At 41.9% G+C, this 22446-nt stretch overlaps 1 protein-coding gene across 9 annotated transcripts in view; it reads left to right on the top strand.

Moving 5' to 3' along the window:
* The first annotated feature begins 499 nt into the window (after positions 1-499).
* LOC110074663 (uncharacterized) overlaps positions 500-22446 on the top strand; it is a 57686-nt gene continuing 35739 nt past the window's right edge. For 6 of the 9 annotated variants that reach the window (XM_078383048.1, XM_072991809.2, XM_078383047.1 and 3 more), the window contains exons 1-11: positions 684-1817; positions 6396-6455; positions 12290-12451; positions 14625-14756; positions 15010-15198; positions 16655-16738; positions 18626-18744; positions 19015-19129; positions 20006-20092; positions 20785-20900; positions 21528-21651. In XM_078383048.1, the coding sequence (XP_078239174.1) occupies positions 1398-1817; positions 6396-6455; positions 12290-12451; positions 14625-14756; positions 15010-15198; positions 16655-16738; positions 18626-18744; positions 19015-19129; positions 20006-20092; positions 20785-20900; positions 21528-21651 (1608 nt within the window). In that variant the 5' untranslated portion in view covers positions 684-1397. Of the gene's footprint in view, positions 640-683; positions 1818-6395; positions 6456-12289; positions 12452-14624; positions 14757-15009; positions 15199-16654; positions 16739-18625; positions 18745-19014; positions 19130-20005; positions 20093-20784; positions 20901-21527; positions 21652-22446 lie in introns of those variants that run through there. The other 3 variants (XM_078383046.1, XM_072991799.2, XM_072991817.2) reach the window with 3 other exon arrangements.

Raw genomic sequence — 22446 nt, 5'->3', positions numbered from 1 at the left:
CCCCCGGCCCCGTTTCTGGGCCCGCGTCCCCTTTTTTTGCTTCCGGCCAACCCTCGGAGTGGAGCGATTCCCCGGCGCGAATGCCGTCCCAGCTTGAGGGAAAGCGCCGAAGTGCTTTTGGAAGCCGTCTTTCCCCCGGTCAGCCGAAGCCGCATGACCTCATGCGAAAGAACTCCCCGCCTGAAGGGCTGCGCTAAATTTAGGGACTGGGAGTAGAACAGAGTGGAGACTTTGCGAAGCGGGAAAGGAGAGACTGAGGGGAGGCTTGGGTCGCCTTCCCTCCCTCCCTCCCTCTCTCCTTCTTCCCTAGCAGGATGCGCCGCTCGCTCCCCTCCGCTTCTGACCCCGGTATGTGTCTCCCCCCCTCCCTGCCTCCTTCCCTCCCTCCCGCAGATGCCAGCCGGGCGCCCTGAGCGCACCATGCCCGCCCCGCTGCTCGCGCTCCTGCTTCTGCGCACCCTCCTGACCCGCCTGCTGGTGGTGGCCCGCAAGCGCCTCCTGCCGCTGTGCCGCCGCCTGGGGGCCCGCCTGACTTCCCAGCAGTCCCGCGAGGCCGTCCTCACCTGCCTCCTCTGCGTCCTCAACCTGCGCAGGAAGGTGGACAACGACTGAGGCGCGGCCCCTTCCCCGACTTTGCAGGTAGGTGGCCGAACCGCCCGCCTTCCGCACCTGTCAGCCGCCCGCCCGCCGACCCGCTCTCGCACATGCTGCTGACAGACTTTGGGAAGTGGAGTACACTCTTGAGGGGAGAGAGGGGGAGAGCAGGACATCATCCTGCTGCAGCAGGCTCTTCGTTGCTAGTGAAGAGGAGGATGCGGTGCTTGTCCGTGGAGAGGAGGGAGGCCAGGGAGCCATCAGCAGCTCCAGCTCTTCAGGAGAAGATCCAGCCTCTGATCTTGCTCCTCAGGATCCACCCCCAGACAAACCCTTCCTGCTTCAAGTTTCTCCCCACCCGCACTCACTTTGCGTTGAGGCCAGGGTTCAGTTCCCACCCACATCTCTGCTCTCTCTTCCTTCGCTCGCTGATGGTCCTCGTGGGCAGACCGCTTCTGTGCACCGCCAATGCTGCCCAGAGAGGTCGAGGACAGAAGTGAGGGTTCCTTGGGACAGTTCAAAACGGGGTTAACTTCTAAGAGGATCCCCAAATGTGGCTGCATAAGGAGAAAAACGGGACACTATTTGCCTAGCAGAGCAAATTCTCCAGGACTCTTTCACTGCGAAGAAAAGACTGAAGTTGAATTTAGTTTCTTGTGACTTTGGCATGGCTTTTATAGTCTACTGTTAAGAGTTCTTCGTCTTTCTGTTGGCTCCAGCAATGTTGTTTAGGTAACCGAGACTTGTGAAGCACCCTTTCTCCATCCTGCTGTGGACCCTGAGGGACCAGTGTTTGGGGGACAATGTCGAACGGCACAGCAAGGAAGGTCCAGCCATTTACAATCAGCACCAAGCTTTCCCTGCCGAAGTGCTCTCTGGACTTCCCAGAAGACAGTTGCCCTGGAATTCCTATAGATACTCTGGATAACCGTGACTTGCACCAAAACCTCAACAAGCGTGTTTCTTTGTACTTGGCTCAGGCTTCCCCAGGGCTCACTGGCCATAGATTCAACAGCACCAGCCCAATTGAGGAGGAGGAGGTCACCCATGAGGATCAGATTAACCGCAATTCCCTTTCCCGCTCCATCAAGAAGATCACTCTGTCCAGCTCTCATGGGGAATCTAGTTCAGCTGGAGAAGGATTGCTCATGGGCCCTACACACATCTCCTCTGATAGAAACTGCAACAACAACAACTGCAGAACTGGGAAGGCTCAGTATAAGGTAAGGTGTTTGGCGTTCCGTTCCATCATTGTATCTTTCCTTGCTATGCTCTACCATCCTACATCCGAGCTCTCTATTATAGGGGCAGGCCTTGTTTCTCCTTCTGGCTTTAGAGTTTTGACAGGTCTTCAGACATGTGAGAAGACATCTCAAAAGTAGCTGAACTCATGATTCTGGGAGCCAATAAATGTCTTAAGAGGGTTTGGTTTTTTTCAATCATTCAGATTTTTGTTTGTGTTGGGGGAGGACAGCATCTTTGATTTTTGCCTGCAGGAGAGTGAGAAATAATTATTGTTTCTCACTTCTTGGTAGAAGTAATTCTACACAACTTAAGAACTTTGTGTTAATAGAAAACAATGACGTCATTTTTTTTCCTGCAATGACAAGGACAGTCACTAAACTTTCTTTCACTGTCGTAATGCACTGGAGTTATTTCGCAGTCTTTGTATACATGGATCGATGTGACAATTGTTCTTCTTGCATGTCAAGCTTAGCCTCATTGATCTAATGTTCTTCTTTATTATAATGATGATTTTTCCGTGTAACCCTTCCTCAGACCAGGACAAAGCCCTGGGAATTTTTAGTTGTAACATCTGTGCTATTCCTGCTCCATTTGTTATTTATCTGCCTTTTGTGTATCTCATGTGCATTATGTATTGAGAAAGCAACTGACTGAACATAGTGAAACAAGCCTAAGAAAACTTGCCCGTACGTTTAGCCGTTTCCTTCTTCCAGCAAGCTTTGTTCCCAGGCATGTCAGCATTGTATGCACAGTGATGCTGATACGGATTTGGAACTAGGTGAAATCATTTGTGTAGCATGTGACACTAGTACGTGGGCTTGAGCAGAAATAGAGGTGATGCCTATGATTGAAAATTTCTGTTTTTCGGACCCTGAGTTTCCCTGTGAATCTATGCAGGTGCTTAAAATCATAGACAGTTTCCAGATTAAGTGGAAACACTTTAACCCAAACTTGAGGGACGTATTGGGTCACCTGTGCTTGTAACCCATACAGAGCTACCTTCATTTCCTTGCTCAACAATATACACCCGAATTTATTGATGCTCCTCATCCCTGCTGCACCAGTCCTCGGTTTGTTTTGATCCTGAAAGCTACTTCCAGGAGTCTTTCTACCTAATTTCTGTGTAGGAAAGAATCTGACAAATCTCTGAATAGATGGTGTTGTCAGGCAAATAGAAGCAAATATTTCAGCTGTGTATCTGGGGATCCATTTGCTCATTACGAAGCTTTGCCTCTTTGCCTGTTTTCTTTTAAAAGTTCCTCACATGAATGTTAAGCATTCAAGAAAGAAAATAAATAAATACTGAGCTCAGCTTCATAATGTTACACTAGCATTCCATTCTGTGAAAGAAATTACGAAACATGCCCCAATAGAATAAACTGCCGAGCTGCTCAACTCATTTTTGTTTTTTAGCGAAATCAAGATTTTGTCAGGTTTCTCTGTAATGTATGGCAAAGGCATTACCTCATCATGCTATCTCGTAGGCCCCGGGGGAAAGTGTGTCCTCCAAACTGACCTTGAAATCTTGGCCAATATTAGTGTGTAAGTCTTTATGCGCTTCCTTGGCATTGAGTCCTGTAGGACCCAGTATAAATTCTGCCCTAAATTGGATTAATTTGCCCCCCCCCCCATTTCTGTGGTCACTAGCCACGGAAGGTTTCCTGCCAATCACTTCTCCTCCATTACTGTCTCAGTTTTTCAGAGCCACAGAAAGACTAACTCTGTTCTTGTTTTCACATGTGCTCCTCGGTGGTGCTTGTTGGATGGGATGCGAAGGTGGGGGAGGGAGGGAACTTTGCCTCTGCAGTCCAAGCTGAGCAGCTCTGCAGGAAGGATGAGATCATCTTTTGCTGACAGCCTTGTTTTCATGCAGCTGATGGATTGAGGGGGTTTGTATGTAAATAAAGCACTTATGTCACCTGAAAGCTTATCTCCCATTACAAAGCTGTGGCTGGGGAAAAGCCAAATGGGCTGTAGTGGGAAATGAACATATATATAATATCTAGATGTATAGCATATTGTGTAACAGTGTGTCTAACAACCAACTAGTCCATAAACAGGACAGAGGCAGTAAGCCTCTTCTTGTAGACCTGTAGGCATTTTTGTTAACAGAGAAATTTATTTGCTGCATCTGAGCCACATGTCTCTCTGATGATAAAATGGTTCAGGTTCTTCAAAGCACATCCAGACAATGCAATATCTTTCCTCTTAGTTACTCATGGCTGGTATCTCGAGTTCCTGGTCAGAATATTTTTTTTTCACATGTAACTTGTAAACACTAAATGTATACGAATAACTTTCTTTCAGTGGACTGGCTAATACATTTCAAGTTTTTGTCGCTTTCCTAAATGTCCATCCATTAAAAAAAAAAAGAAATTCCAAAAAAATGTGATTTCCAAATAAAGAATACTCTCTTACACAAAGACACTTATGAAAACAAGTTTTCTTGAGCTACTTTTCTCCTAGCATAACTGAGCCACACATTTTTGGTAGCCAGCTGGGGTTTGGGGCTCCGTGTCATTAATGCGTTGAAGACAATGACTTTTTCTGATCAGACTGCACCATTCAAGTGGGTGGCAGTACAATTCATTTCATGGTGCTTGACAGTAAGCCCAGTGGGACTTACTTCCCAGTGTTTAGATTTGCACTGCTGGAATCCGAAGAGCGACGAAAGAAGCAAAGGTGTATTAAAACATTGGGTGTCCAGGGAAGGAAGAATTAAACATTAGCAAAAGTATATAGGAGCATCAGTTTTCACCAGCAGTCACGTTTTACTTGAGTGTGTCAAGCCACAAAATTAACTCACTCCTTTTATTCTAATTCCCACTAATTATTACTGTACTATGCTCTTTTTTGATTTGGTTTTTTTTTTTTTTTAAATGAGATTCATGGCCAAAGTATTCTTTCCCCACTTTTGTTCTGAATCACCAACTCTGATAAGCAGTTTCATTCCCTGGGTGATGGTCTGCACTCTGTTGACATCATCCCATTTGTTCTTTCCAATGGAAAGCTTCTCATACGAGCCTTCACCCCATCCAGCTAAGCTTCATCACATGCATTTTGCCTCTGCTTGTTGGTCATTTATTAGGAATGAGCTAGGCTTACAACTGATTTCCGCCCAAAGAATGTGTCAGAATAGACTAAGCAGTTTGGAAGAGGGGCACTGATTTCCTGTTTCCCCATACAGAAATGTCTGGTCCTTCGACTAATCCTGTGCCACTCTACCTTTTAAAAAGCTGCTGTTTCTAGAACTAGCACTTCTGTGGACCATTAACATCCCATGAAGGTATCTTATCTCTTTGCTTCTGATGGAAGGAAACTATTGCAGTGAACAAAATGTTCTAATACTTAAGTCATTGTCCTTCCTTATTACATTTTGCAATTTGTCACTGTACTAGGTTTGCTCATTCGTGCTTCTCTTGTCAGGTAGGTGTTATGATTTGGTAAAGGTGAGAAGTTGTGTTTTCTTTATATTATTAATTTGTAAACTAATACTTCCTGGAAAAACACGGTGCAAGTAGTGCTGACTGTCTATGGAGCTTTGGATCCTGGGAAGTTGCTACATGTTAGATTTCAGGATTAGAGATGGGCATGAACCGTTGGTTCGGCACAGTTTGTTTACTTACTTACTTACTTACTTTACTTACTTACTTACTTACTTACTTACTTACTTACTTACTTACTTATTGTTATTTCAGTTTAATATGTGGCTCCTGTTAGTGCCACTAACACTTGGAGGAGGTGGAGCAAGGCACTGCCAGCAAGGGGGTGCCTGACAGGGGGCTGGGGGCTGAACCACAGATCAACTGTTCAGTCAATAAATGAACCTGCTGGCAGCAATGCAACCAGATTGGCAGTTTGTGCCCATCACTATTCAGGACTATTTTCTTATCAGATAACATCTGAGTTGTGTTGTGTTCCTTTCTCATTGGGTAGCCAATGATGCCTAAGTGAGAGATGATGTAGTCCATTGTGCTAAATATTGGGCTTGAAGGTAGCATTGAGTTTTATTTCAGCAAGGTGGTTTGTGGAAATTATTATTTTCTGTACCTCCTCTATAAAATATCGAAAAAAAGAACATGTATTGCTCAGTACTTGTGAGAATGACTACCATAGGAAGTCATTGCTGAGTAGACAGTCTAGCCACATACACACACACATAAGAGAGAGAGAGAGAGAGAGAGAGAGAGAGAGAGAGACTTATATATTGAGGATGGTTGTAATGTGGTCAGCAGATGACTACTGTGAACTGTTAGACTTAGAATGGCTGCCTGTCAGTTTGTGGTACAGCAGCAACAGAAGAGGAGTCCCTTTTGAGAAGAAAACATGTCTTACTGGCAAGCCTGGCAATGTGAGTCTTGAAGTATAATCTTGAGGGATCTTGTTTTATTTAGCAGCACAGCATGAAGTGTGAAGTTTATGTTTGGTAATTCTCTTTTCTCCACTCTTTGGTAGCAGGCTGGTCTGCACAAACTGTCTCTGCCCAGTTGGTCAGGAATGTTCCCCATAGTTAGGCAAAGCTGTATTGTCACCTATTGTCTTGTTTTCCCTTCTAGGTCTTCCTGAAGAAAGAGGTGGGAACAGAAGAAGAAAAGCAAGAGGTGAGGACACTCCAGGTGGGTGGTCAGACTTCAGTAGGCAGAGCTGTTGCACTTCATATGATACATGCCTTTATATTCTGCTTGTTGAAATGTACCTCAACCAATGACTATGCTGGATGGGGATAATAGGACTTGTAACTTAACACATATGGAAGGTACCAGGTTGGGAAAGACAACTTTAATTTATAAGGGTGGTTTGGTTGGTTGGTTGGTTGGCTGGCTGGCTGGTTGGTTTTTGACAAAACACTTAAAAATACATAAATGGCCCAAAATCATTCCAGGCTCAATGTTTAAAGAGGAACAAGTAAATGATGGCCAGGATCTTGTTGTGCAGCTCTGCCAGCATAACAGAAGAGGTGTCACCAGTATGATGAACCTTATAAGGTGGTGTGTGAAAAATTGTTTCTAGACTATGGCCCCCTTCAAAAGTGCCAGGGCCCCCCAGGGAGCCATATGGCCCCTGTTGAGAGTGGCAGACTTGATAATTTTCACTAAATATATATTAATATGTATACGCTCGCTCGCTCGCTCGCTTCCTTCCTTCCTTCCACTTAGAGAAAAATCAAATACATTGCTCTGAAACAAATTACTGTACTTCATATTTTGTTAGATAATTGTTAAATCTTGTAAAGGTTCTATTGAAAAGCCAATCATTCTGTCCTCATTTTGTGAAGTATTGTTTACGCTAGTAATGGGTTTGTACTGTCCAGTATCTCAGTGAGAGAAACACTGCATACTGGGGTTATATAGTAATTCTCCAAAATCTCCCAAATGTAACTAAAGTTAGTTTATGGAGCCATTGGGTCAAAGGAGAAAACAAATCTGTGCAAGCACACAGAGATTAGCAATCATTGTCTTAACAAAACCTCCAGCCTTTAGGCAGTGTTGTTCCATGCTCTTACCATCTACCTGTAGTATTATAGGTAGTAATTCCTTTGATTTATTGGGACATGGATTTCAAGATAGCAAAATGTCTTGAACACAGTTCAGGGTTTTTGCAGAGCACATCTGTATATTGTCTATCTAGAAATAGCTTGGCATATATCCTTAAGAACTGGCTATATGTAGAGAATGCCTCTGCACTTGAATCAGGATCAAACACAATGTATTACTAAAGCCATATAATGGGTGCTTTGTAGGTGATACAGAGGTGGCAACAAATAAGACTTCAGGCTTAGGAAATTTATTACAGTATTAGCAGATTCACACACCCCTTTCCACATTCTGGGATCTCATTTGAAAAGAAAGTTTTCCCATTTCATCCATGTATAGGTGTGGGAAAGAGAGTGTCTGTTTATGCTTTTGCAGCAGATGTGTCCTATCAAGGCAAAAGTAGGAGACCTTGAAACAAAAGAGTTTGCACTGTTGAAGATCTGCAGCCAATATAAAGGACTGAGGTAATATCTATGGCTGTTTATAGTATCCAGTGAAGGCTACACTTCCTACGGATGTTAGATGCAGCTTTCTCTAAAGGCATAAGCTGATGGAAAATGTGAGAATGCTATCCTTCAAGACTGTGCTGTATGACAGTGTCTTTCTTTGTATCTCTTGCAAAGTGCCTTCCTTGTTCATTTGCAGCCTTCCTCCTTCTGAACCCAAGGCAGAAATGCAAATAAGAAAGTCCTACCAAAAATGTCATATGAGGATGTTAGGTTATGCTGGGTTCTAGTCTGCAAGTTTATCCTGTGGAAAAACTGAATAGGACACTACATAAGGAGTGATACCTTAAGAGGAAAACTAATATAGATGATCAAGGATTCAGTTTTCTGAGTTGTCATTCCTTATCTCTCCAGTGGTCAATCTTCCCATACTGGACAAAACGTGGATGTATTCCTGTCTCTGAAACTGGGTTCAACAGGAGCTAGTTTGTGAGGATATTGGACTTAGCAGTCCCAGTCTAGATAGTGAGATCCTTGTCCATTGCAGAGAGGTGGCTTTGCTAGCTGTCCTGTGCAACTTCCTATTCTCTATGAACCTTTTCTGCTCAATGTGACATGTTCTGGCTATGACAACTCTCCAAAATCAAGCTTCTGACTTGATTCAGTATTCACTTATGGACAGCTTTGAATAGATTACAACCAGCTTGAAAGTGCTGAACATTCCCATGTTCTTCTAAAGGTGATAAGAAATGTCTTCTAGATATTTTCTGCTCCCTTTCCAAAAAAATCCCATTAGCCTTCAGAGAACTCTAATCTCTAGAAATTTATGAGAGCTGAAGCTGAACATGACTGTGTCTTGAAATGATTTTGTGGTGTAGATGTGACCCTCACATGAACTTGTTTTCACACAAAATCACTAGCACTTGGGAAGTGATATATATATCCGTGCAGTAATCTTAAATTCATCACACTTCTGTGTCATGTTCGGCATGTTCTGAGTTCTTCCTCACTGACTTATACCTCTTCCACTTAGTCTTATTTGAAAATGATTTATCGAATGTGTGCTGTCAGTGTAAAGCTTCTTGTTCCATGCTTTACCATTAAGAGCAGCCAGTAATGATCTCCCTTCCTGAGTGGGATTTGAGATACGGTGTTTACAAATTTAGCCCTCCATGGTAGTTTGCAGCTGGACCTTGGCTGCGCTTGGAAGGAAGCCACTTCTGTAACTGGCTGACCTTAGCTATCTTGGAATGGTGACAAAACATGACATCATTGCTGACCACAAGAACAAAGGTTGGAAGAGATTCAGAGTTTCTCCCACTGGATGAGTTGCTTAAAATAAGTGTCTCTAGGCAGCCGTTGAGGAGCAGAGGCTGAGCTCATTTGTAAGGGAGGCAAGTAAAATTACATTTGTTAATCAGCCCTTATTTATGAGAGGTAGGAGTTTAAGAGAAATTTAAGTTTGCTATTTCCTAGTCCTGAGGGAGTATGCAGTAGAACAGGATCAAAGTGTAAGATAAAGCTAAAGCTGTCCCCCTCCCTACACCCACACCCTCTTCTGGGTTGTGCATTTTGCTTAAGATCTTAGGCTTGATCTCCAGCACTTTGCATTAAAGGATCTCAATTAGCAATGCAAGGAAAGGGTTTCGGAGGGATTTTATCTGGAACCTTGACACAAGTATTGGACCACATATATCCTGAATTAGATGGTCCATTCACTCTTTATAACTTCGATTCTTCTAGTGAATGGAGAATACAAAATCACTGAGTGATTTCAGTGGGACCAAGCTAGTTGAATAGACAATTGGTTGGCAGAATAAATTGAGTGAAAAATTGGTCAGGGAGCTCAGATGGGCCACATTCTTATGCCATGGTGTGAGAGACAGTTGTTGTCATGGAACAGAAGTTTGCCAAGAAGCAAGAGCAAAAGCAAATGAGCAAGAGCTCCGCCTTCAGCATAGCAATGGGGAACTTCTCTGCTTGGAACATTACTCTTAAAGTTTAACCATAGCATGACATAGTAAGGGATGCCCTGTTTATGTGGCCCTGTCACATATAAAGTAGTAGTCGTCCTTCTAGTAGAGTGATAGTTTCTTTTAACGGAAGAGTTCTACATGGGAAGCTCTGGGATTTTGAAAATAATATTCAAAAAAAAATATTTAACTTTGTTTCTAATTGGAGTGAAATGTTTTTAAGGAAACCAAGTTTGTGGAGAGCAATCTGTGGAAACTTGAGTTATGGTTGACTGTTATATGATTTAAAGTCATGCTATGAAAGCAATCAATTTGTCATTGTAAATAAAGATAAAATTCAGGTTTTTTCCCCATCATTCTTCTTTCACGAGAAATGAAAATAATAGGATTTGAGCTAAGCATCTGTATATCTACAAAGTATAATTAAAGATGTAGAACCTTTGCGTGATTATGTTGTTTTTATTTTCTCAATCAATCCAGTAAGGGCAAAACTGACTCCAAACTAGGGATAAAAAAATTCTTTTTTCACTAAGTTGGTGGTGGCCTTGAAGCACCACATGACAATTAACAGCTTTTTGTGATTGTGGAATATCCAAACCATTGAATTGTGACCACTGACTCATAAACCAGGTTTAAATTAAAACCATGTTTAATTTACACTGCCACAGTGTATTAACATTTGACCCTATCTGTCATCAGTGGGTTAAAAGCTTTGAACTTCAGGAAGCCAGAATGAAGTGAAACATGGAGAAAGTTCTCATTTTAGAATATGTTCCTCCCTATATTTAAATAGGTCCTTTCTTAGCCAATACACAGCGGGACAATCAAGAACAATGTTGAATTATATCTGTGCAACTTGTATAGCAGACCAAAGAAAGTTGTCCCTCATCTGGTCATGAAGGGGCTGTGGATGGTCAAGTTAACAACTGAAAGGAGTACAAACGCACTCTGTAAATGAGGCAGGCATAACCTAATGTCCTTTCTTGCCATTTCATTATGCCTCCATGTGGGTCATACTTGTTTTGGTAGATGGATAGTTGCTCAGCCAAGCAGCTACGTTGACTGCAAATGTACACTGGAAATAAACTGCGGAGAGATCAACAGAACAACTCGAACCATTTTGGACAGTAGCCAGGATTGTTATTAGGAGCTAAATTTAGACTCAGTTACATGAATATTCATTATGTACATATATGCACAGATTAATGTTAAAATATATGTATATAAATGTATAATGAATATTCATGTTAACCAAGCCTGAACTTTTTTTAAATGAAAAACACAATAGAAATACTGTAAAAGAATTCAGAGAGCATTGGGGATAAGTGCTGAAATATTATTAGGACAAGTGTGCTTTTGAACATGGCAGGAGCAGGCATGCAGTGAGAGAATGATTTGAAGTAGAGGAATGTTGGGTGGGGAAAATTTTTAAGCACCCTCTTCCCACTCAGTTTCTTCCCTTCCTGGGAACTGCTTTTCATTAGAGAGAGAGGGAGAGAGAGAGAGAGAGAGGTGTAACTTGGCTGCATTCATTTGTATATAATGTATCGATAGTCCTTAGGTGTGGGTCAGGGAGATGTGGTTCTGAAGTCCCACTTAGCGATGAAGCTGTTGAATTCCTTGAATAAGTTACTATCTCATTGGTTACCCTCTTTTGTGGGATTGTTGTTTTCTGGCTCATCCATTCTTGAACTGGTAAAAATGGGAACAGCTTCTCATTTGATGTCACTCCTGCCTGGCACAATGACTGCTGAACAAATACAGCTTAATGACCAGTGCTGTTGTGGCCTGCTACCCCACAGTTTACAACTCCACTACTGTGTTTGGATGGTCCAGCAGTGCTATACTGTTAACAGCCATCAGCACCTAATGTTGTATGGTAGTGTTGCAGGCAGAACTGGAAATAACACATTTACATACCACCCTAAAGATACATTGGTTACACTGAGTGCCATGTACAGTGGGACAGAGATTGTGGCCCTACCACATAGTGACAGTGTTTTATGTTGGTAAGGCAAGGTGGAGATGTAGTTGAACTAGGACTTGCCAAGGTCTGGGTTCTTGTCTCTACTCTGCCAAGAAATTCATTAGGTGCATGTGGACAATTCACTCTTTTGCAGCTTGCCCCACCTCATAGGGTGGTTGTGAAACTGAACTGAGGAGAATTCAAGCTTTGTAGAAATGTAGCAAATAAAATAATAACAATGTGAATTCCCTGAGAACCTTGTGCCTGAGCAATCAGACTTGCAAATTGAGTCCATGCTTACATCCAAATGACCAATCACAAAAAAGCAAGCTGATTTGCAAGATGTGGAAGATATGAAAAGTTTGTACTACGACAAAGAGTTAAAAGATATTCTGATTCTAACAGTCTACTAACTAGTTTGACTCTACACTATCTCTTTTTCAAGTGATATTTGATTGGGATGTAGCTGCTTTCCTTTTATGTCCTCAGGGCAAATTCAATTCATCCTTTCTGTTTCTCATTCTGCTTTAGATTGCAAGCTGTACTACTACAACTCCATGGAAAGAGAGTGTCAAGAATACCCAGGCAAGCAGGCTGGTAGGGGTGAAACGTTGCATCCAGAGCAGTACCGGGCTGGCTGAGCTTTCCAGATGGAGCCCTGTCATAACTCAGTTCAACTGTGACATGGTACAGGTAAAGGAAGAACTTGGCAAAGACAGAAGTTGCTTCTGTGGCACAAGACGATGAAAGGGCAAGTTCTGCTCTGCTTTCCAGAAGCTGCAAGAGCATGGAACCTTAGAGCCATGTTTTCATTGCCAAAGTGCTTTCCTCTATTAGAGTGAGAGGAACGTGCTAGCGGAAGGAGACAAGGTTCTTTGGCGAGAGAGGCAGGCTGTTGTTATGGCATGAGGTCATCCTTGGCAGGCTCTCTTTAGAATGAATGACCAAAGGATTGTAGGTCAATGCACAAAATCCTGATTCCACCCCCCCCTTTTTTTTTTATTTGAGGGAAAGGAGGGAATACAGATAAACAGGCTCAGATTTAGGCAGGTTGGGCTAGGCAGCAGTTCTTAAAAATATATGTATAGAGTTTTTGAAAACATTTGAATTCAAGTTCTATTAGTCCTTGCCATATGAAGTAACTGGCACTTGCTTCTGTAAAATACAGAATCCATCATTCTGTTGTACTGTCTGTACCTCAATGATAGCAGGAGCTGCTGTCCTTCTCTTGTGTTGCACCTGTTCTTGTGCAGCTGCAGATTCTTTCCAGGCTCTTCAACCTGAGCAGTCAATGGCACAGACTGGGCTTTTGTGCTGTCTATACTGATTTGTTTGATTATCTGCTTGCCACTACTTGGCTGATCCTAATAGCTCCCACTTAAGCAGCACATCATTTAAAAAAAGAGCTTAGAAAAGTAACCGTTTGGATGACATCTCCCAGAATCCACTTCCAGTATGGCCACTTTGTCTTCTACATGTGTCAGTTACAGGTTTGGGGGAAATTATATGGCAAGAAAAAAATAAAATGAGGTTTAAATGGGGAATATAGAAAATGTAAAAAGCAGGAAATTGTCATTCATTATGTTACTCCAAGTGAGGGCAGCTTTATGGTTCAGCTGGTATAGCTGGTCTGTATACCAGCAGATAGCTACCTAAAGATGTTGCTTGTTCACAGGAAAACCAAAGTTCTACATCATAATGTTTTGACAAAAGCCAAAACATCAAAAGTGTATAAAGTATATAAACAGAGATTTCTAGCATGTTTACGGAAGAGCTCCCTAAGGATACAGATACCTGTTTTTGCAAACGGGAGAAATCTCTGCTGGAAAGTGGGTGAGAATTATTTATTGGGTTGTGAATTATTTACTATGCTCAATTTCGGTTTTTTTTTATAAATATGTATTACAATAGAGATGTTTAAATTATTGTATGAGAGTTTTATCTAATTGATAGGTTTTTGTTAAGAAATAGCCTTTTACTAAAGGGAAATAGTTTTTCTCTTGTATCCTTTTGAATTACTGAGCTTAAGTTTTATACTGTTTAAGCAGAAGTTCATTATTTATACCAAGATTTTATATGGAAGAAATACCATCTGCATATCTACATATATGAACTAGAAAGTTTTGTATTAGAGGACTGTGATTTTTGCAACTCATGTAGTTTTTATATATATTCCAAGTATATTTTACCTTTTTGGCTCTTATTTACTGAATTGCTTGCTTGTTAAATAAATCTTTTAAGGAAGAAAAGGATTAATTTTTGAACTTAGAAGTCAAAATACCAAAGTGTATCCAGGAATTAAGAATTAATTTAATATAAACAAGGTACAATATATTCTGAGACCACAATTAAATTCCTCGTCAGATGTGTGAAAGACAAATCTATTAGTCTCTCATAGGGAATCTGTAGATCAGGGGCCCTATAGAGGACATATAGATTTTCCCCCCATGGAAATTAACATATGTAAAGCAGATATTCCTGATCCATCAAAAGATGTGCAATTTTTGTATCAGATTAGCATTGTGCTAATAGAGTTCTATAGAAGCTGCTGGATTAAATACTATAGTGGTAGATTAATACATTGAATTATACTATTTTATGTGATATGTGGGAACCTATGGCCTTCTAGAAGTTGGGAGATGCCAGCTTGCATCATCCATGACCATTCACTAGACTGTGGCTGATGGGATTTAGCGTCTAAGAACATCAAGGAGCACAGGTTCTTCACTCCTGCTACTCTATTTAGCTTTATAGTTGCCTAACAGAGTGGACATCTTATTCATCCTGCCAGTGTTCTCCTCCATAATTATAATCTTCTCAGCTACTCCTCCATTCCCCAGTTTTGATGTATTTTTCTCTGTTTCAGGCAGAGAAATGGGTGCGAGGAAAACTCAGAGACCTGAAGGATGGTTCCAATATTCAGGAATGGGAACGGGAAGCCCAGACCTTGCAAAGAGACATGAAGGACTTTGAGAATACTGTGATCAAACTAAACCAGGTATAACAAGTTCTCTGGACCATCCACATCAAGCTTTAGTCCTCTAGGTTGCAGTACTATGAAAAGAGACCTGATTTCAGTTCACCCTTGCTCTTTTCTCTATTGTGAGAAAAACAACTGCCTTCAAATGCATCTTCACATTTCCTCCAATTTATGCACTGCTTAGAGTGTCTCTGGAAATCAGTGCTGCAGCAAGATAGGGTGATTGTGGCTCTGACATCTCCAGTGTGTTTCTTCTCCATCCACACCACAGATGGGTGAGCAGCTCATGATCCAGCCAAACCCCAGCACAGAAATAGCGAAGCGTCTCCAGACCCTGGGAGAACAATGGCAACTGCTGAAGCAAATGGCAGTAAATCAGAACAAAGCAGTAGGTAGCCTCAGGAATCTCCAAGACTTCAACCAGAAAGCTGAGCAGCTAGAAGCCTGGATCAAACAAAAGGTATGATGCTCGAAACAAATAGGTTCAGGGCCAGACAATGGACCCCAGATGACATTTCCTGAGCCATGGCTAAACCTTTCAAGATAAGGATTTGATGCTGGGATTCCCAGTTATCACTCACCAGGATCAGGACTTCCCCCTTCCACCGCCCCATCTGTGATATAGTTTTGGCTGAACTTTTCTTCTCTTTTTTCTTTTTTTCTTTTTTTCTTATCACTAGACTGTCAGATTTGGGAGCTTCACTCCCACCTGCCTCCCTGAATCTAAAGTACAGCTCTTTAGGTGTTGGACTGCATCTCCCATTATCTGTAGCTAATGGTGGGGAATGCTGGGATTTGTAGTCCAACTATATCAGGAGAATCAGAATTTCTCAACCCCATTGAATGTTAATTACTCTTGTTTCTGTTGGCCAGTTCTTTGAAAGCATCTTCTAATCAACACTTTGCATGTGCAAAACCATGTGCTGCATGGCATTTCTGGCTGATCGTCCAATTCTGCCTTTATGGGTGGATACTGCATGGGTGGTCTACCTGCTCTTTATGGGTGGGTAGTGCATGGGTGATCTACCTGCTCTGGCTGTCCTCCAGCTCTCAAACATAATGCCTACCCTTGGAATATATGTATATGGATTTAAGATGCCAACATTGAAATCTTCTCTAGTTCTAAATGAGTCATACTGTGCTACAAATCCATCAGTTTGATAGAACATGGTGAACCTGAGCTTTGTTTTAAATAAAGTGCTTTTTCAGCTTTTTTCATTGCTGGGAATGGTTAGAAGGATGAGGACAGTGGCTCCTGGAAACTGAGAAACAGAGAGGGGACTGGAATGAGTTCCAGAATCATGTAGTCTTCCCGTTGTGTATACTTATAGGTTCCTTGGCTTGGTTATCAAGTGACCTAATGTGCACCTTCACATTCTCTGTTATTCACATCTATTCCTTTACAGAAATTGCAAATTCCTGGGTGTCTTAAATCCTGAAAAAAAAATAATAAGCAGGCGTTTTTAATAAACATACTCTCCAAGGATCTCAAATTTTGGGGTTCCTTGGTCTACAGGCTTGTTTCTTGTGTGTGCTTTGAAGTGATACCGTGTTTCCCCCAAAATAAGACAGAGTCTTATATTAATTTTTGCTCAAAAATGCATTAGGGCTTATTTTCTTGGGATTTTTTTTTCATATACAACAATCTACATTTATTCAAATACAGTCATGTCATATTCTTCTGGTTGCTGCACAATGCTGCACAATGGTGGAGGGCAGGGTTTCACTTAACTGGGGCTTATTTTGGAGGTACGGCTTATATTACGAGTGTCCTGAAAAATCATACTAGGGCTTATTTTCAGGTTAGGTCTTCTTTTCAGGAAAACAAGGTATTTGCATCCCTTAAAGCTAAAAGAGAAAACATGAGCCATTTCTAAACTTTTCCTTATTCCAATTATCTGCATCATCTCCTGCAGGAAGAGAAACCTTTGCTAACTACCCTTTTGCAAGAGAATGCAGACAAAATTCAACTTACCCGGCGCATCCTTGACTTGAAACAGGTATGGTCATTCTGATAATCCTGTTCAGAGATGTGAAGTTCCAGGGTGGTAAAGATACTACCTTAACATATTCTATTAGAATTTTGGCTTGTTCATTTTCATAACTAATATGTGTAGTTGTTCTTTCATAACCTGATTTTTGTATGTATGATTGCCTTTATCTTTTTGTGTTTTACATCCTTTTAAGCCACCTATGTTGGGTAAAATATAATTAATAAACAAATTATGTTTATCTATGTGGGGTAAAACATAATGAATAAACAAACAAACACACAAATAAATGCTTTTTGCTCAAATAGGCTTCTTCAGCACATGTATGAAAAAATCACAGATACATTAAATATAATATAACTAAAGGCTGATAGGGTACATTCTTCTGGCTATGTAGCATATCCTATGCTGTAATATCCAGGAGATTATTATATATGCTATTATGATATTATTATTACCAATTTATCAGTGTCAAATGATAGGCTTTCTTATAAATATATAGTGCGATTGTTCAATACTTAGGACCAGGCTACATAGCTTTGCTAGAGTGGGTTATTGTGGGACAAATAGGGTCACTGGAAGGTCCTCACATCCAAATGGCATAGGAACCTATTCAGTCCAGGTTAACCCACTGTCAATTTGCCAGTATTGTGAGGTAGCCTAAAGAGAGAGCTCCTTCAGGACTTCGGCAAATTAAACAGTTCTTTTTAAAGTGTATTAGAACAGTACATATACACTACATCACTTTAAAAAATAAAAGAGAAATGGAAAACGTCTTGAAGCAGGAGCAACAAGGGTGATTTTTGTTTGTTAACTTTTGTTTCCCCCCCTCCTGCCAATATATAGCTTATATAATAATCATCTGTATTTGGGTATTGTACCTTAAAGTGTGCTGCACAACCTGAAAATTGCCTTTGCATTATATTTAGTATCATTATCATTTTTCACATTGTAAGCCGCCCCGAGTAGACATGGTCTAGAGGGGTGGGGTAAAAATCCAATAAATAAATAAATAAAATAAATGAAGAAAATCTTTGGTTGAAAGCGAGGGAGGGAGGGAGGGAGGGAGGGAGGGAGGGACCACTGAGCTAGAATGCTTGAGTACCATGATGTTTGATTCCTCACTATGCCCTCCTCAAGAATAGCCAGCCTGTGTAATTTGAATTTGCTCTTCTCCAGGAAGGCATAGTGAGGACTCCAACACCCCAACACCCAGGTATTCCAGTTCAGTCCCAGAGTGGGCATAGAAGAAAGAGGTGGTAAAATGATTTCATGTACTTTTTATCTAGAAAACCTTGAGAAGGGTTGCCATGAGTCCCCTTATTAGGAGAAAGGCAGCCTATAAATAAGACAACAAATAAGTCAGAATAGACTTGATGGCACACAATTATTAATATTAAATTCCTTTCTGGTTATCCATTTTTCTGTAACTATTTTCTTAAAATATATAGATTGAAGCCTATGTTCTTGGGACCCAGTGGGTGCATCCAAATGGTAGCCTTGTTTAGTTGTCAGTTCCATTCCATAAGGGAGAGAAAGGTGTGACAGCAAAAAAATTAATTCTGTGTCCTTGCCAGGTACTAAGACCATTTTATGACCTTGCCTGGCCCTATTCCATCTGCAGTGTGGGAATAATAATGATAGTGCTTAGCCTACATCACTGTTATTGCATGATTTTCTGGGATAAGGTATGCAAAGACTTGAATCACTCAAAGGCACTGTAAAAATGTTTAATATTGGAAGTTCCTGAGCAACTTTCAAAACAACTTCTGAGAGCAAGGTTTAGTCTGTTGTAGCTCATTGGGCAATGCCAATAGTATGAGACCATACTTCTAAAGAATGTGCTTCTTACTTTCCTTCTCCTATGCTGCTTGCTTTCTCTCTCATTTAATTCAGGAGGAGCAGCAGTTTCAGGCCTTGCATGAAGAAATAAACAGTCTGGCTCACAAGCTTGAGAAGCAGGGCAAGAGTGAGAGCAGAAGCATCGTGGCTCGGCGCAAGCACCTCAATAAGATGTAAGCTGGGCATGAGTTGATGGAAGAACAGACATATAGGGCCTGTAACCAACATAGGCTGGAGAGCACCGCTTGGAAGTGCTGATATTCTGAACTATAAATCCCAGAATGTGGGGTGGGATTCTGGGAATTGTAGTCCGAAAAGTAATTTTCCTCAGCTATGCTGGAGAGTCATCTGCCTGCATTCCCTTGATTTGATGGGATTAGGACACAGAAGATAATCTCCTTGCCTCTTCTTTTACATTCCTTTCTGCCCTTCCATCCTCTCAGGTGGCTACAGCTCCAGGGAACACTGAAGGAACATCATGAGACCCTGCAACTGTCTCTGGAGGCAGCTGCCTTCCTCCAGCAAGCAGATGTGCTCCTTGCAGCCATCCATGCCAAGGTACTGAAGGGCCAAGGTTGCAGTCCAAATCCAACACATCATGCAAGCAGATTTGGCAGAAGACAGCACTGGGTCATCCAGGAGGGTGTGCTGACTTCAGCAGGATGTGTCACATTGCACTGACATCTTTGGCAACCAAGCATGTAGCATTGGCATGTGTTACTCTAGATCTAGCAGGCTGGTCATGTAGCCCAGGAATCTCTCTCTCTCTCTCTCTCTCTCTCTCTCACTCTCTCACTCTCACTCTCACTCTCACTCTCTCTCTCTCTCTCACTCACACACACACACACACACACAGACACACAGACACACACACACACACACACACACACACATTTTGAGCATGTAACTATAGGCACATGTCCTTCCCTACCTTGAAATGCTTACAAAGCTAGAAGAAGCATAGCCCTATCGTGCAAAATTTATTATATAATCTGATTCAGAAGTCACTCTTAAGACCAGAAATCTTGGTCTGGTGCAAAATTTTTTCACTATGTTAAGGGAAATTTTTTTGTGTTGCTATCAGGAGCACTCACAGAATTTCCTCTGTGTCGTCCACATGACCAGAGTGGTATGGCAGTTAAAGTATTAATAGTTCAGTCTTGAGAGATCCAAGTTTACATCTCCACTGAGCCATGAAACTCATTGGAAACTCACTCTCTCACACCCTGCTCTACAGAATATGGGGAAGGAGAGCCATGTCTGTTACTTTGGGATAACTGGAAAAGAAGGCAGAACAGAAATGTAATTAGTAAGTAAACAAACAAATAGAAATCCAGGAACCAGTGCACAGATTCTAAAAATACATGATGGGTGTGCCGAAGATTGTATTGCTGCTGGTGTCTCAGGGATTAAAGTCTGTCTTTCCTGTTGTAGTGGAGGAGCCTGTGTACAACAGGGAAGCAGAGAGAACCTGAGGCCGTCCCAGACCTGGATGTTAGGGATATTGCCAGCCAGGTTATGGTAAGTACTGGGCCCCAGGAGCAGTAGTGTGACAAAGGCAAAGGAGAAGAATGGCTTTTAGGCTTTTCAGGATTTCCCTTCTTTCCTCTTTCCTTAATTTAGATAGTATTCCCCAGCCAGTAGCCTCCAGATGTGTTGCACTACAACTCTCATCATGTCCAGCTCCTTGTAATTGGCTGAGTTGTAAAAGGCTGAAGGCCTAAGTGTGTACGAGTTTAACAAGATGCCCTGCACTTCAACGTGCAATCAGCTGAAATGCTCATTATGTGGTTGCTGTCCCGAATCTCAGCTGCTGGAATGGGCTTGTCCAGAATGCTCATACTTGTATTGTGGGGGGGGGGGGGGACTGGGTTTAAGGCAGCATCGTCTTAGTGCTGATAATTGATTGTGGAATAGTAAACCGAATGCTTTGCCAATATGCACTTCCTCTTGAAGGACTAACACTTTTCTTTGGACATTGCCTGAGTTAGGCTAGTGCAGTTTGTGATCTGTGAAATTATATGGTGAGCCAACTGCTTGGATTTGCTATCAGTCAGCAGTTACTAAAGTAGATCCTGTCAGGCCCAAAAGGTCTGCTGGTGTAGTGTGCTTGGCTTGGTGCTCATCTGGCGTGGTGCATAAACTTAATCTTGTGTTAAATAGACAGTTGTCCCTCCTTGTCACTCACAGGATGTATGCTTTATCCACTCCAGATGTTGGATGTGGCTGTGTCCCAGCTCACAAGCCTCCACCCCAGCCTGGGAGCACGAGTGTCTCTCAAGCACCAAGATGTCAAGGAGAGTTGGGCCCAGCTCCAGGAACTATGGAGGTACGTGATGAGTGCCACCTTCTCATCTCCCCCTCCGTTAAGAGGATTTTTGGCTATGAATTGTTCCTTCAGAGTAACAATATTTAACAAGTAACAAGTGTTTGTTATTAGAGTGCCTTTAATAGGAAGGTGACAAAGAATTTCATAACCTTTTTTGTTGTGCACTTAGTTTTTATCATTCCCCCCAACAAACCCTCAGCTGCTACTTTTCTATGTTTCCAGCTGGTGTTGAAGGCATAGGAAGCAAGGTTTAAGGGGCAGTCTTCATTGGGGACATTGTTTAAATAGTATCAAGTTAGGTGGCTGTTATTGTTGTTGACATTTGTAAACTGCTCTAGAAACCTCCCTTTCCTTTCCTTCCCTTTCCCTTTTACTTTTCTAAGGAATGACATAAAGATGCCCCAGTATGACGTGAGAATACTTCAGAATGTTGATTCAAGGCACAGGATTGTTTCAAGGCAGTAAAGGGCATATTTTGCAGGAATTCTCATTTGTGTTTTTTCCCCTCTTCTGTCTTACAAATCCTTTCCCTTTATTTTTATTTCACATGCCCATTTTCCCCATTTGCTTACCAAACCATTTCGGGGGAAAATATTGTTTCACATGTGCAATCTCTCCCTTGTTTAGGAGTGAGAAGCCTTCACTGTTGCCTTTGACAAGGAGATGGATTGATTCCCCAGGTTGTGAGCAAGAGATGACCAGCACTACAAACGATCCAAGGCCAGAAGCCCAAGAAAGATCAGCATGGCAGGTAATCAGAGTGTCCAGGACGATGCTTCCAGATCTCCTAGGGCCTTGCATATAATTGATCCATGTAATTAAGGGGGCATCTGCACTGGTTATTTACTCTACAGCTTGCATTGGATTTAGCATAGATAAAACTAAGTTAAAAACTGGCAACTACATGACATAGAGCTTAGCCCTAGGAAGTCTGGTATGAAATCAAGTATTTGCAGTGGGGAATTGTCTCTTTTTGTTCCGTTAATAGTAGTGGTTTTATTTTGCTCTGATTCAGCTGGGATCACTTTTTTTCCTGCTTTCTGGAACATGCCTGCTTTCTTGTATCAAATAGCCAATACAGTGGTGCCTCGCAAGAGGAATGCCTCGCCGGACGAAAAACCCACAAGACAAATGGTTTTTGCGATCATGTTGGTGACTCGCAAGATGGCTTCTTCTATGGCCATACTTCGCAAGAAGAAAATAATTGATTTTCTTGTGAGATTCCCATAGGAATTGCATTACAATGCATTCCTATGGGAAACTGCTTTTCGCAAGACGAAAATTTAGCAAGACAGTGCTACTCGTGGAATGAATTACTTTCGTCTTGCGAGGCACCACTGTATGTCAGTTTGGAAGGTGAGGAAAGAGCAGTGATTGTGCAGCAGCAGCTGCAATGGCAGTAGTCCTGGGCAGCACAGGGCAGTAGATGTGCTGACAACAGTGAAGGGGTGAGGATGCCTCTCTGTGGTCCAGACAGGCTGCTGACCCTCTGTTGCTGTCTTCTGGGTAGACCTGCCTCTTCTTTTGCCTTCTTACCTTTCCCCTA

The sequence above is a fragment of the Pogona vitticeps genome, chromosome 1 (assembly GCF_051106095.1).
Source record: "Pogona vitticeps strain Pit_001003342236 chromosome 1, PviZW2.1, whole genome shotgun sequence".
NCBI lineage: Eukaryota > Metazoa > Chordata > Lepidosauria > Squamata > Agamidae > Pogona > Pogona vitticeps.
Note: the sequence above shows the minus strand (reverse complement) of the source record. Positions and strands in the feature narration are given on the sequence as shown.